This window comes from Ochotona curzoniae, unplaced genomic scaffold (genome assembly GCF_017591425.1).
Source record: "Ochotona curzoniae isolate NIBS_2020 unplaced genomic scaffold, NIBS_Ocur_1.0 scaffold_4683, whole genome shotgun sequence".
Taxonomy (NCBI): Eukaryota; Metazoa; Chordata; class Mammalia; order Lagomorpha; family Ochotonidae; genus Ochotona; species Ochotona curzoniae.
This window is the reverse complement of record NW_024467121.1, coordinates 21,979,404-21,995,770: the sequence shown is the minus strand read 5'-3', so window position 1 is coordinate 21,995,770 and position 16,367 is coordinate 21,979,404. Positions and strand designations below refer to the sequence as shown.

Here is a 16,367-nt window from a genome sequence, read left to right as displayed (position 1 = left end):
TCTGAGACAAAAAGAAAACCTAGGGCGTGCCCAAACAAAAAAAGTGTCGATTCTGAAAGGCAAAGAATCCAACCTCCCTATCCCCTCCTTTGGGTTCTTGGAGTCTTGAGAAAGCTGGGGAAAAAAGACTTTCTACACAAAGAAACTGACCTAGGACTTCTCAGAGATGGATATGATCATGCCACCCCTCTGCTAAAACACACTCAGAAACGTCATGAAAAGACCTGGTCTGTTAGCCAGAGAGAGCCGCAGGAGAAAGGCCAAGAAGCCAAGGTGGGACTGCAAAAGCTCTCTATTCACACAAACACACACACTCCACTCATTCAAGCTTGTGTGTCTGGGTTGGTCAGCACCAGAAGGTACAGAAGGTAGGTAAGAGTCAGGAATCACCATTCATCTTGAGAAAAAACACCACAGAGACAGCTGGGGAGACAGTGATACAATATAATTGCTCAGTAGGAGAATAGCCTCATGGCTACAACACACAGCATAGAAACCAAGGCAACTTCCTCTAACACGAATAATCCATAACAGCCTCAAAATGCTGGAGACTGGCAAATTCATTCTCACACTCCACCTTATTTACATCTCAAAACAAGTCCCTGGGATGGATATTACCCTCATCTTAAAAATAAAATTATAGGGCATGGGAGCTAAGTGTGGAAACTGGAGCCCCCCCTCCCAGAAACAGGCTGGGGTGTTGGGCACCTGTGCCCCCTGGTGCTGTGAGCTCCATGTAGGTCTGAGTGAAAATAATTTTAGCAAGGAACTCCTGGTACTGGTGAACTCACGGTTGCATGCGTTTTAGGGGATACCTTCATTGCCAAGGCAGCAGATGCACATGGTGCAGGATTTATGATTACTGATGCAGATGGAAATCTTTATTTCAAATAGTCCATTTCCTGGGAGCTTTTTTGTCAGCTTAGACTAGGTTGCTGTGGTAACCACTCCCAGGGGCTGGCACAAGCTCAGCCTCTTACTTCTCTGGAAAGGAACACAGACATCCACCCTGAGCTTGGGGTAACCCCTTAGTCTGACCTTGCACCTTGTTGTTCATGTGGGTCTCTGATGCTGTAAATGCAATATGTGAAATGATGGGCTATGGTGGAGGTTTTGATCATGTCTAGCTTGCAAAAGGTAACCTCTACCAGGATGAGTTTTTATGTTCCTGGAGAGAATTAACAAGTTAGGCAGCCAAGCTGCCAGACCTTTTATAAACTTTTGTAAACTTTCCCTGCACACACCCACTTCCTCCAAAGGTAGGGGTTTGGTTTTTCTTTTTTTATTTTTTTGGTTGATTGATTGGATTTTTGGTTCTGTTTTAAACCGGCTTCCCCTCTCTGTTTTTTTTTTTTTTTTTTTTTTTTTTTGCGATGGGGGAGGCAGAAAGGACAGAAAGAGACACACAGAGATAATCTTCCTCTCGCTAATTCATTTCCCCAAAATATTCGCTCACATGAGCCAGGGCGGAAGCAGGCCAAGGCCAGGATCTCCAACCTAGTCTTCCATGGAGACTGCAAGATGATGAGGTGCTTTGTCATTGGTCTGAGTTGGGTGGCAGATAAAGTAAAAGGAACAGGAAGAGCTGAGTGCCTTGAGGAAATCCTGTTGACCATAGGCTGATTTCAATTAGAGATTAGAAAAAGGCACCGTGGCTAGATTCCAACCAAAATTAGCATTAGGGAATTTTATTCTTAAGCCCCTCGGAGGCATTTTTTTCATTTCTTTTATCTAAATCTGGGTAGCTGCCCGTGCTATGGAATCAGCCAGCCAGCCCCTAAGTACTTCTTGAGCAACCCTGAAGCAGAGTGCCATCCTTTAACTGTATTTTTTTTTAAAGATTTATTTTATTTTTATTGGAAAGGTGGATATACAGAGAGGAGAGACAGAGAGGAAGATCTTCCGTCCGATGATTCACTCCCCAAGTGAGTGCAATGGCCGGTGCCATGCCGGTCCGAAGCCAGGGTCCCAAAGCTTTGGGCCGTCCTCCACCGCTTTCCCAGGCCACAGGCAGGGAGCTGGATGGGAAGTGGGGCTGCTGGGATTAGAACCGGCACCCATATGGGATCCCGGGCATGCAAGGCGAGGACCTTAACCACTGTGCCGGGCCCCCCTTTAACTGTATTTTTCTGAAGGCAAAAGCATTGTGGTCCATAGGCTTTCATTAAAGTGTTGATGCTATAGGACCCACTAGTACCTGAGCCAGAGGAACACATGAACTTAAAAGAGCCATGGTTTTTCATTTAAGGGAATGTGCAGTAACTGTGTAGTAGAGACAGTCATATCCAGTGAAGATTCAATGCAGTATGCAATCTGTACTTCCAAATCAAAGATGGACTCCCAATGAAACTTAAATATATCATGACAATAGAATGGTGGACTCTGCCATTGTCTGTGCCCACAATGTCAGGGTACACTTAAATAGCAGAATGATGGACTTATATAAGACTGCTTATGAAGGATTATACTATTGTAATAATAATATAGGTAAATCAGCGGGGGCAGGGAGAGAATTTTGCGAGGTGGTAAGGAAAAACCCAGAGTTTATGGAATTATGCCATTAAAAAAAGCAAGAAAAAAGATCGTGGGTTGAAAGAAAAGCAGTTGTGTTATGGTGGGAAGGCCAGGACAGCAGGCTCCATAAGATGCTGAAAATAAGCATCACTTTTATACGAGGCATTAGAGCACGAACTCAGACTCACTTCTTGCATTTGGTTTCTCGACGTTACTAGGCTCATCATGTCCTTCCCTGTCCCCCTTCACATCCTTCCTTTCCAACAACAAATGCTTCCTAGATTCCATGTACTTTGCATGGCACTGAGCTGGTTACAGGGATCATTATAAAGTCTCCTTAGGGTGGTGAGATGTGTGGGTCACCAGGCCAGCCTACTGAAATGAGTAGAGTTATGGGAGCTTAAGGAGGAAACTCCACTGGCACTGGAACTTCAAGGATCAGCATAGTTCTGGTGGGGAGGGTATTTAACTCAGAGGATATAGCTTCTAAAGACTTCGGAGCGAGCAGCTTAGGATGTGGGGAGATGGTGAATGACACGGTTTGCACTGGTGGGAAGGGTATGGAGGTTGCAAAGGTGGACTACCTAACAAGGTATTCTTGTCTGACAAGCAAGCAGTTCCAACTGTGTTCTGTGGTCAATGGGTGGGAGACATGGAGACAGGTGTTATGTTCATCATGGGGAAGAAGTACCAGGTTCAGGGCTATTCTGAGACTGGATTGCACCAATTCACCAGAGTGATTGTTAAAATTATCATTAAGTATTGGGGCTGGTTGATTCTATATTTGTAGTTTAAAATCAAGCATGATGGGCATATTTATTCCACAGAAACCAGCGAACATCATAAACAGGGTTTTTTTTTCTTCCCAGAGCTGGTTGTTAAGCATTTGAACACGTGTCTGAGACAGAATTCCTCAGAAGAAAAATTCACCAAGAAAACGCTCAGCCACAACCAGAAAAACAGCAGCACCAAGCGGAAGTACGAGAGATTTTGACACACTCACCAGTCTCAGATTCTTCATGGCCTGGGGAAACATGCCTTGATGTAACTGCAGTTTGCCAACTTTCATGACTTGCACACCTCGGACAGGATGGCTTCCCGGGAAAAAAATCCTGGAAGAAAACAAACGGCCAATAGTGTCAGAGCGTTCACCTTTGCAGTCAGCATTTCATCAGTAGACTATAAAAGTGGGAGCAAACACTGGCTGTGAATGTTAATGAGCCACTGAAGGGAAATTAGCTTTGCAATGTTGGAGAACTCAGTGCTCAGGGCAGTTAACACATCATCAGTCTCCAGAGCCCCAGTAAGTCAAGGTCAGGACTACAATACCCTTCTAATAAATGCTAGTGTCAAGAAACAAAAGTTTGCATCTCTGCTTTTATATGTGGGGGAAGTAGGTAGGAAGATCAGGTACAATCCCATCCTCCAGGGTCTTCTATGAAGTGGCAGCAGCAACACAGTCCTGGAACCAAAGATTACCTCTCAACAGATATTTGTTGGAAATAGCAATCAAGTTTACATGATCTTCCAACTAGATACCACCATGCCCTCTCAACCTTTGAATTGGACAGCTTCTCCATTAAACTTTCATTGTGGAGTACATCAAGATCTATTTTATCATCTCAGTGGATTATAACTTTTTTTTAAAATTAAAATACCCTGTCTGTGCTCTCCATGGTGTGTCGTATGGAGGGGGAACTCCACACATATTTAATCTCTCACACAGAATAGAATAATGCGCCTTAGGGGGTCAAAAGCTGAGGACGTGTGCTGTTTCAGGCCCAGTGAAAAGTTAGCTTGCTCTAGCTCACTGCAATAATTTATTATATCAGATTCAACAAGATGTGTGCAGCTTGCAACTGTACCCTCTATTCTTAGAGAATACTAAGATCTTGCTGTCCAAAGATCCTTAAGTTTGGAGAAAAATGTAATTATAAATGTGTTTTGGTGCAATGAAAATTGAAATTGCATAGTTTTTTCCTCTTTTTTTATTGCATTTCATATTATGACATTGTTTCATAGGCTGAGGTTCCCCAACCCCTCCCCGTACCTTCCCCCATGATGAATTACTCCACCTTATTGCAGTATTACAGTTCAAATACAGTCATGCTTCTTTCATTGCAAGCATGTACCATGCATAGAGTCCAGCATCTTATTGTCCAGATCAACTCAACAGTTTATTGGGGAGACCATCTCTGGTCTAAAAGCAGAGCTGGCAGAATATGGTTCTGGCCAATTAAAAGCCATAACATAACATCAACAACAGTTTACAACATTATGGAGTTAATTGACATGGTATTGAGTGACTGATATGTTAGAGAATGCTAGTTTTTAACCACATCCTGTGACTACTTCATTGACATTTCAATTTTAATTTATATACAACTGGCTTCTATCCACCTTAAAATGGCTTTAGGATACTATTCAGCTGTCTCGTGTCTATTTTCATTTTTGTATTTAGCAGTTTATTGCATTGAAGCATAATTTTTACTGAACTTGGCAGATTTTAGGATAGTCCAAACTGGCTTATTACTTTTTAACAAGGTATATGTCAACAGTTGAGGCACAGAGCAGTTTTAGGAGGGAAAGCAGTTTTAGAAGAGAAATCTTCAATACCCCAGTGAGGAGTGACTTATTTTTGTGCTTGACTCTATGCATATGTGAGTCCCTGCTGACCGTTTCCTGTCTGGTTCTAAGCTTTCCTTGTTGTTCTCTATCTTTTCTAATCTTTTATTACTGTTTTTTTGTTTTGTTTCGTTTTGTTTTGTTTTTGAGGGGGTGCTCCGGGACAACCCTGATGGTCACTGCAGGAGAGGGTGGGGATCCAAAGTTGGAACTAAGTAAGGACCAGAGAAAGCTCCTCTCCCTAGTCCTGAAGGGAGTTTACTGTTCTGTTTCTGCAGACCGCTCAGGACTCCTGGCTATTGTTCCGATGACCTTGGATTCTGCGAGGAAGGATTTGGGCTTCTTCCATCCCATGTGGAAAATTCAAATGGGAGTGGATGACCTCAGAGTTCTCGGCCTCTGAAGGCATTCCAATTCCCTGTGGTCTCCTTGGCAGTTGGGATGTAGTCCTTGGTGCCCATATTGATAGTGCTTGGTGAGGATCCAGGAGTCTCCAGGATTGAGATACAAGCCTTCTTCTGTCTACCTGCTCCACTCTGGGGTCCCCACCTGCTCTGTACATACGACCTGCTGTTAAGAGGTTGTCAGGATCACTCTTGATTCCCCCTATATGTCTTTGTAGTTTTACTATTGTCTAGTGCTGATTCAAGTTTGTTGTCTATAAGTTACCTGTTATGTTCCTGATAGGTTATACTTCACATCTTCCTCACACATTCTAGGGAGATGGAAGATTTCTCTGCTCTCCTGCCCCATTACGAAATCGCATAGTTTTTTATAAGATATATTTTCCATGAACTTTTAAAAAGACCCCCCATAAGCATGGATCTTAAATGTTTTTGCAGAAGAATGAGTTAATCTCTCAATTTAATTTTCCATGACTTTCTGAAATCCTCACCAACATACGCTGCTCACTTATACTGTAATGATGTCCTTATGAACCCACCAGAAGTGACTAACTTGTGAATACATGTGCTACATCTCACCAAGAATACATTCTACACAAGCAGTACAGTTGACAACAGAGTGTGACTTGTTGAGACTTATGATGCTGTGACTGATTACGGGAGAGCTGAAGTTTGCTGCTGGCAGCCTGTATTACGAAAGAGCAGAACACGTATCACGAACTGAAAGAAGATCCAAATTCAAAACCCCATGTAGTTTCTACTGAAAGTGTATCACTTTAAAATTTCCTAAATTCAACCACTGTAAGTCAGGGATCCTGTAAGTCAGGGATCCTGTACTGTGCATATCTGATGGGAGAGAAATACCACACTATATAGAGGAGCTGTCTCCTCAAGGCCCCCAAAGCCCTTCAGATACAAAACAAATACACAAAGGCCAAGGTAGTAGTCCAGGATCGAACACTAGTTAGACCCAGTATCAAACATGTTGTCTATAGCACATGTTCAGTTCAAACCCGATGAAGTGAACTGGCAAAATGATGTACTGAAGAGAGAAGGGACTGACCTTTGGAGCAGGAAAAGGCTTTCCCACAGGAGTGAAAGAGGCCCTGCATTGGGTCCTAAGGATGCAGAAAGGCTTTCTAGGGGCAAAGGAGGAATATGCATCCACCCCATTGGAGTCTGGGCATAGGAGGACCCCAGGGCAGCAGCTGCTCCAGAACCACGGTGCCAGCCCACAGTTATCAACAGGATAACCCCGGGAGTTTTGGGGCTGGCCTTGTGCCTACTGTTCTAACTGCTCCCCGTCTATAAGCCTTTGGAACTGACATTTAAACTCTGCAATACTGTGGAGGCCAAGCAGATTTTACTGGGGAGACAGGTACGGTCTCTGGCAAGTCCATACCCTACCCAAGAACCTGCAATCTCCCTTCCCCTCGCCATGAAATGTGATATAAAAACTTTTTATATTCTTGTTCTCAAAAAAGTACAAAGCAGTACCTAGGAGGAAAATATCTGACCAATAGAAGGCTGGCTATGTCTCTTTTAAAGACCTGAAGAGGGGATAAAACACAAAAGAGACACCTGGATCTTTGAGTTTTCTTCCTCTCTTGGGTATGCCAAGAGGTCAACCACTTCACCTTTTACCCCTGACAAAATGAACATCATTATCTTCTTGTGTGGGAAAGTTTTAAGACCCCCCCCAGACAAAAGCCTTAAGTGCAGGATGCTATTATCAGAGGGTAATTGCGCAGGACACTTTCCTTGAAAAGCACACCTGGATTGGAGATTTTATTTTATGGCTATGAATGTGGCATAATTAAATTTAGAGGCCAAAAAGTAATTTTATACTAATAATCACTCCACTAAGTGGATGTCTGTCATGTCAGTTAACAGAAGGGAAAAAAATTCTTCTGTTCTGTGATGGCACAGAAAAAGTGGTATGTAATTATGCCGTGACAGGTCTCTGCCCTGGTCACTTAAAGATATGAAAAAAAAAAACCATGAAGTAGAGTTTAATAAGCAGAGCAGAAGAGGGGGTGTCTGGCAGAGAGGACTTCAACATCAATATTTATGGAGCAGTCTCGCAGCTCTGGCTAGAGTGCTGATTGTGGGCCCATTTTTGCAGGCCCCGCAGGTGACATACGGAGTATGAATCATGACTGCTGCTTGCTCTAACAGCACCCCAAGGAAAACCCTGCAGGAAAGCTCACTAGCAGCTCACTGCTGCTAGTTCTCCACCGAAGGTACGAGTGTTCATCAACTTTACCATGTGTGGCAGTGGTGAGAAGGGAGCAGGACCTGTTCGTGAATGTCAGAAATCAAGGCCAGAATGAAAACCTAAACTGAGGAAGGAATTAGAAGTGACTGAGGACTTAGAGAACTGAAAAAGGATCTGGGCGAGAAGGTGATGGAAAGCTGTACCTCCAAGATGCTGGGGTCTGAACCCAATGCTGTGACGGTTCAAGGCGGCTCTCTAACCTTGGTTAGCAGGTGCACACAGGTAAGTTGCAGAAATGAGGCAAAATAAACCAGGACAAAGGGGGACATGTGCCTTCCCACGCTGAGGAGCAGACAATTGGCCCTTTGGGAACAGCTGGGACTTAGTGGTGAGGGTTTGGGCCGAGCTGGGGATGGTTCAGATGATGGGTCCCTGGAACAAGCATGTGGGGCATGGGAAGGGACAAGAGGCTCGGGTGATGGTTTAGGAGACAGGATGCACAGGGCCAGTGAGCACACAGGCCAGGGGAGGGCCAGGAGGTGTGGAGGCATCAATTGAAACTAAGAAGCTTGGGTGTCCCCTTATAGACAGTTAGGCACTGCCAAAAGTGGCTGAGGGTATTTCACAGGGAGAGGAGACAGAGTCTTAAGACACATGGCGGCAGTGAGAATAAGAAAGAAGAATTCGAGAAAAAAAGATGACACGACAGTTTCAACCAGACCTGGGCCAGTTGAATATCACAGAACCTGTACCAGTTCGGATTATCCCAGAACTAACTCCAAGACTCAGAAATAACAATATTCATAACACACACACACACACACACACACACACACACACACACACACAGTTATATAATGATGAAATCATCCCAAAAAGCATTCTACTTGTCCAAGGACTGTTAATTTTCTTTCCACAGGCATAAGGTAGAGCACTCACCTGCTCTAGGATGCTGTCCCAGAATGATGAAAATGCTTTTGGCATTTCTGTAGTGAGGAGGTGCACAGGAAAGAATGAGTTTAAACAAGCAGGGAAAAGGAGGAAATGCAGATGCCAGCTTTAACATAAATGCCCAGTGCCACGATCTCATTGGGAATCAGGAATTTGGAATGTCTCGAGTTAAAGGACACAGAGAAGAAAGAAGAAATACCTGGTGGCAGAGCCCCCGTTGGGCTTGGCGAGGGCTTTCTGTGTTATGAAATCACCAATCATGTGGCTTTGTGACAAGTAACAGCTTTGACATTTACAGGGTAGAAAAAGGCATTTATCATTTGGGACTATCATAGTGTCTGCTATGTCCCCTTCAAAATTCAGGGGTTGAACCTTAATGGTCACTGTGGTGGTACTAAGAAGTGGGGCCTTTAAGAGTAATTAGGCCTGGAGGGCTCCTCTCCTCCTTAATGGGATCACTGCCCTTTCAGAAAAGAGACTGTGTGCCTCTTCCACAGAGGGAGGACGCCACTCTCGTCCCCTCTGAAGGGAGCAACGACAGGGCAGCACCGAGGGATAGAGCAGCTCAATCTTTGGCACCTTGGTCTTGGACTTGCCAGGTGCCAGCACTGCAAGAAAACACATGTCCGTTCTTTGTAAATTACCCAGTTTATGGTATTGTGTTACAGCAGCACTAACATTTTGGTTTTCAAATTAATGCAGGAAATGTTACTGAACTGGGGCCAGCATTAATGTAGCAGGTGAAGCTTCTGCCTGTGATATGGCATCCCGCCTGGGTGCTGGTCTGAATCCTGGCTGCTGCATTTCCAATCCAGCTCCCTGCTAATTATGCTAGGGAAAGCAGTGGAAGACGATGCAAGTGTTTGGACCCTTGCCATTTATTTGCGAGACCAGGATGAAGCTCCTGGGTTAGGCCTGGCTCAATCTTAGATGTTATGGCCAACTAGGGAGTAAACCAATGGATTTAAGACCTCTTTCTCTCCAAGAAGATGGAGCCAGGCTTACAGAACAGTGGAATAATTCACTGATGGTGGTGCTGGCAGCCATATCAGAGAGCCTGTTTAAATTCTGGGTATCTGGCTTCTCATCCAGTAGTGCACCTGAGAAAACAGTAGAAGTTGGCCTAACTACATGGGCTCCTGCAACTTGAGTGGGAGACCAGGATGAAATCCCTGGCTCGTGGCTTTGGCCTTGACCTAGCTGCATATGGCCCTCTGGGGCGTCAATCAGTGGATGGAACATCGGTTCTCTCTTTCTCTTCCCCTCCTTCCCTGTGTTGTTCTGTCTTTCGAAAAATATTTTTCTAATGGAGAGATAATGCAATGCAAATTTAAAAACACACACAGATCTCATGTTAACTAATATCTTGAATAAAGGAAAGGAGACAACGAAGCAGAAGCAACACATGAAGGCTAAGAAAGTAAGTTACAGACACAGCAACAACAAAAAGCAGGAAAGGTGATGTTAAATGTTGCAAAATCTTGGTAGTTCCTGAAGCTGGATGATATAGAGTTATTACTCTGAAATTTTTCATAATTACAAAAAGAGACTGGATTTTACTTTTTCACCCTTAGAAATCACGGATTCTCACGGATTCTCACAGATACCTTTTGAATGTTTCAGAAGATTTTTTTTTTTTTTGGAATTTTGCTGACCTCTGAGCCTTTTATGGAAATAAAATGACACACAGCACAAATGGTAAACAACAACCTTTCACAATGTGTCAGGATATCCGACAGACCCTGAATTGACAGCCAGAAGATCAGCAGAGGTTCCAGCAACACACACCGCACAGTAAGAGGCTTAGCTTTAGGTCATACATCAAGTGAAGAAGCCCAGTGTCATACTCCGTGGGTTACAGGGACAAAGAAGCATGGAAAGCAGACGGAATCATCTGAGATGCCTGAGGCTCTGTTTAATTTAAAGCAGCTGTAGTATGGGAGTTATTTATGCCTTTGTGATAGAGTTGCTTTACTTGAAATATGATGTGTTTTTTCTTTTTTTAAATTCGTAACAGCAAACAAAAGCAAACAAAGAAAAGGCAGACCATACTGTCTGAAGAACCACCTCAGAACAAGGACTATGTCTTACCACGACCTTAATTAGAAGACATGGGTCGTCTGGAGCGGTGCTGTTTCTAAGAGGTAGGTAACTCATTATTTCTCCATCACATCCACAGCTTGGCTCCATTTCTGAGAGGGACATCGGAACCATGAATATTTACTGGTTTTGGAAAGGGGAGCAATCTGGGATCTCGCCTGGATAGAACCCTGAGCTCCTGCTTCCTTACCCACAGTCTGTCCCATTGGAACACACCACTGTGAAAGATGGATCTGCACCCACCCTTCTTCCACTGAGTTGGAGACCAAACAAAAACAGTGCAACCCATTATAACAAGTGTGAACAACACTACAGCGAGACTTTTGTCTCACTGTAGACAATGAGGTTGTCAACAATTGTAGACAATTGGGTTCCTTCATTCCATAAAGGGAATTCATAAAGTATGATGATACACACACACATATAAAAATCAGATCTTTACCTCTCAAAATTTATAAGGAGTCCACTCAAAAGACAGGGCTTTCTTAGTCTCCTAAGTTTGGTAATTAAGAGTTATTCATATATGATCCATGTTATCTCTAATCAGATAACAAGAACAAAACCTCTTTTTGTTTAAAGCTTTTATTTATTTAGAAGATATACACACACATACATATTTCCCATCTGTGGGGTTCACTGTCTAAATGTCCACAATGGCTGGGACCAGGCTGGGCCAAAGCTGGAAGGCAGTAAGTCAATCTAGGTCTCCCAGATGGGTGGCATGGACCCAGATACTGGCGCTATCCCAGGGTGCACATGACCAGGAAGCAGGAATCAAGAGCAGACTGAAACTCCATCCTCGACACGTATAGGCAATGCAGGCATCCCAACCCGTTTCTTAACTGCCCATCCCTTAACATTTGATGTTATTTGAAATGCAGAGAGACACAGACCTGTTGATTTTAAATGTCTGTGTAAGTCAGGGCCAGAAGCACAGAGGGGGGTTGAGAAGCAATACAGTAGAAGGATGAAGGAGACACGGGATTTGGGCTCCAGTCTGTCTCTTTCAAACCTCCAAGGGATCATTTCACATTGCAGTTAATCTGATGGCAACTAAGCTTATAGCAATTCATTGCAGAGCACTGTTATATTTAGACATAAAAAAACCTGAATTTGCTATATTGACATTAAAAAAAACCTGAGTTTGTTACAAAGTTTTAAAAAAAAATTGAAAAAGCCTGATAGCATCAAAGCTAAAACACCCAGATCACCTGGTCTGTTTGCTTCTGTTTGTCTGCTTTCTGTTAAATGTGTAAGAATGCAAAGGAGAGGCACTGCTGTGGCACAGTGGGTCAAGTCACCACCATCAATGTCAGCCAGCACCCTGTATGGGTGTCAGTTCGAGTCCTAGCTGCCTCACTATCAATTCAGCAACCTACTGACAGCCTGGAAAAAAATAGTTGAAAGCACAAGTGTCCATGCCATGCACATGGGAGACCTGGAAGAAGCTCCTAGCTTTGGCTGAGCTCAATCCTGGCCGTTGTGGCCATCTGGACAGTGAACCAGCAGATGGAAGGTATCTCTCTTTCTATAATTCTGATGTTCAGATAAAGCAAATAAGAAAGCCTGGTTGGACTGCAATGGTTGAGATGACACTGGATGAGTGGGCTTGTGGAGGGCTATGTGCTTGATTCTATACCAAAAAGTTGATTTGAATCTATCTTTCTGGAAAATAGAAACAATTGCCTCCATCTATAACTTTTATGTCAATTAAGTTTGGTTATTTTACTTTAATGGTAGACTCATATACAAATGTCCTCATCCCCCTGCCAAAGTTGCCTCACGTGCTGGGTGGCTCACAGCAGAGAAACAAGGCCTGTTCAGGGAGTTGGTTCTTAAGACAGCACAGTGGCGAGATCTGTTCAGAATCTTGAAGGTATGTAAGACTAGATTCCATTTAACATAACCTGCTTCTTCTTTAATACTCTGAACTGTGACAAGGTGATCCTCTGTCTGGCTTTGATTGGTCTTACACCATTGGGTAATATTTGTGTGTGGGGGGAGGTATGTGGGTGTGTGTATGTGAAAGTTTTTAATGATATTTTGAAGTATTTTTTTAAAACTAGCTAGCTTGATTTAATTATACAATAACTATAATTTAGTTTAAGTACTTCAGAAGAATGGGTATGTTTTCATTACAAAAAGTTTCATTTGTGCTATAGATTCTTTGTCCTTTTAAAATGGACAATAAAAGACTGCAGTGTGAATGTATATACTAGCCTTTAAGTATCTGAATACACAGATGGTTACATTATTCTGATTGCTTAAGAAGGAATTTATGAACAGATATTTAAAAACTTATTTTCTGGAATTTTAACCTGTTGGTTCACATATGTGAAAATTGGATTGTGTTCTATTTCTTCCTATAAGAGCTTTTAAAATATTTTTTACTTGACTTATTTTCTTTTTATTTGAAAGACAAAGAGATGCTGAGAGATTTTGCATATGCTGGTTTCTTTCTGCAATGCTCCCAACATCTGGGGCTGGCCCAGTTCAAAGTCTACAGCACGGAACTCCAATTGAATCACCTACAAGGGTGAGTCATTATCGACTGCCTTCCAGGGTATGCATCTGCAGGAAGCTAGAACTGGAAGCCTAGCCAGGATGTGAACCTAGGCATTGTGATAGGGGATTCGGGCATCCCAAGCACCCTCTTAACATCTATGGCCATCACTTGCTCCCTGTGTTCTGTTTGTAATAAGACAGCAGCAGGCTATACAGCCATACCATTTCTCTCTCACACACACACACAAAGATATGCTACTTTTAAAAACGGTAAAATGTTGCTGATACAATAAGCTGCCAGGTCAAGATCTAAGGATTCCTGAGAAGTAAGCAGACTCTAAGTACATTGCAGCCTCTGTCGCACCTGCTTTGTGTGGGCTGGGGGACAGAGCAGAGAGCCCAATGTTCACCCAGTATCACGAGACCTAATGGGAGACAGTCTGCTTTTTGTTGCTTTATCTGGCAGGGCAAGAGACAAAAGAACATATATAAATGAAATGAAGAAGAGTCACAACAAAGTTGAAGGTAACAGGAAGCCAGAAGACAGTGGTCAATGTACCAAGGAAAATAATTCCTAGTCCAGAATTTTATAGCTTGAAATAATTCTTCAAGAATGAGGATAAATGGCTTAGCAGTTCAGGTCTTTTTTTTTTAAAGGAGATGAAATGTTTTAAATTGGTGGAGGAATGATCATGCATATCTTTATACCTAAGTGCACACTTTAAATGGTTAAATTATATGGCATGTGAATTTTATCTCAATAAAGCTGTTTTGAAAAAGTATGAAGATAAAGCAGAAACTTCTTTTAGATATAGAAAAACTGAGAATTTATCACCCACAAATCTTCACAAAAGGAACATCTAAGATTCAGGGTAAAAGGAAAGTGATTCCATATGTATGGTCTAAAATACAAGACAAAACAGAACAAAGGGAATGCTTAATGGGAGTCACTTTATGAATACAAACAAGACAATTTTTTTGTGGGTTAAAAATATGGTAAGGATTAAAATACTCAACAATCCTAGCAAATATGTTACTAGGGAAGAAAACAGAATTTGAGTTGTCCTAAAGTTCTCCTATAACTAGGAAGAGCAAAAAGTAGTTACATACATTTTCCCTTGTAATTTTTTAAACAGTTCATCTCAGACTTAAATATCCTTCAAAATACACGATTGATTTAATGACAGAACGTCTTTAAAAACTGCTTTAATGTCCTGTGTTGATTACTGGGTAAAATAGCAATGCATTAAAAAATAGGTTAATAGGTAACCTAGAGATTTAATGATTTTAAAGATTGAGTGGTAAATCAGGAATGGACAGCGACAGCCGATATAGTTTGAAAAACTTCATTTTTTTTTTATTGAGAAGGAAAAATACAAGAATTATAAAAACAAAAAACAATTTTTAAACAGAAAATGAAATACAGTGTGACATAAATAAGCTTAGTAAATTGTGCATGGTTATAGTGGTCTCTGAGGATCAAGTATGTATGTTTGCTACTGATGCATATTTCAGTAGCATTACTCGTATTTTTGTGGAGATCAATTGCTATAGATGTCAACCACTTGAAAGCCATCAACTTTGAAGCCACACAGTGGGATTTCAGAGCACAGGTGTTGTGTGGTGCTGGGAAGCAGAGGTGTTCCTTTTTTTTTGGTGATTGTCAAGGAAACATAGAGCCTATTGGGACAGAGCACCTGACATTGTAGAGCCATGAGAAAGTGAGTCTGTAGCAGAGGATGGTAAACTACAGCTTACAAGCCAAGTCCCACCAGCAGCATGACTTTATAAGGAGCCAGTCCTTCCTACTTCTTTATATATTGTCTAAAAATGTTTTCATATTACTAAAGAACTGAGTAACTGTACAGCTTGCAAAGCCTAAAATATTTATGGCTTGGTTCTTTATAAGAAAGAACTGCCGATCCAAGGCCTATAATAATGGAGTTTCTTGAAGAGGCTAGAAAAGAGACTGAACACCAATCATCATCATCATCATGATCTATAACGGACAGCTCTGAAAATATCTTGGAAGTGTGGCTGGTTAGTTACCTCTAATTAAGAACAATGATACTTCTAATAATAGTAGTTAATATGGTAGACTCCTTGCTATACGTCAGTATTGTTCTAAGAAAGTAATTTTATGCAAATAGACTGGTGATGCAAAGTGATCATTGATTCTTCTCTGCAAAAAACAAGCATTAGGTTGGAAAAACAATGAATCTCGATATGAATTGAAAATCTTAAACCAAGGGCATTAGGAAGCTAAGACTCAAAATAGATCACAGATCTAAATGCAAACTTGTAAAAATTTTAGAAGAAATAGAAAGCATAGAGAAAATGCTGTATGAACTCGAATTAGACTTACTGTATATGACAGCAAAAAGGCACATAAAAACATTAATTTACCAAAATTAAAGGCATTTGCTCTTACAAAAGAGGTTATTAAAAAATCAAAATCTATAGACTTGGTTCCATTATTTGCAAAATGTCTGATATATATTATTTATCCAAAATGTATAAAGCAGCCACATAGCTCAATAAGATAAAGCCTAAACAAAAATGGGCAAGAAGCTTAATCAGATATTTATACAAAGAAAGTATATAAATGTCAAACACATGGGTTATAATAATATTACAATAATACTTAGCTGGACATTGATCTGAAGAAGATAGACATTTGGTGAAAAGGCACAGGAAAACCTGTTCAACATTACCCATCAGGGGAGTGCAAACCAAAATCTCAATGAAACACAATTTCACATTCACAGAGGTGGCCATCATCAAAAGGACAGATAGCAGCAGGTACTGAAGATGTGGAGAGATCAAAACCCTCACACTGGTAGGGATGTAGGACAGGACAGGCACTTTGAGAGACACCCTGGCAATTCCTCAAGAGGCTAAATGTAGAATCATCACGCTAACCAGAAATTCTTCTCCTAGGTGTATTTGCATGAACAATCAAAACTCAAGTCCACACAGAGGTTGCTCAAAATTATCCCCAGAAGCACTGTACACAATAGACACAAAGTGGAAACCATCCAAATATCCAC

The 16,367-nt window shown here is 41.8% G+C and overlaps 1 protein-coding gene across 2 annotated transcripts in view; it reads right to left on the bottom strand.

Annotated features, from left to right (window-relative positions):
* Positions 1–16,367, bottom strand: part of SMYD3 (SET and MYND domain containing 3) — a 585,373-nt gene that overhangs the window by 10,828 nt on the left and 558,178 nt on the right. For both annotated transcript variants that reach the window (XM_040968185.1, XM_040968186.1), the window contains one exon: positions 3,518–3,626. In XM_040968185.1, the coding sequence (XP_040824119.1) occupies positions 3,518–3,626 (109 nt within the window). The remainder of the gene's footprint in view (positions 1–3,517; positions 3,627–16,367) is intronic.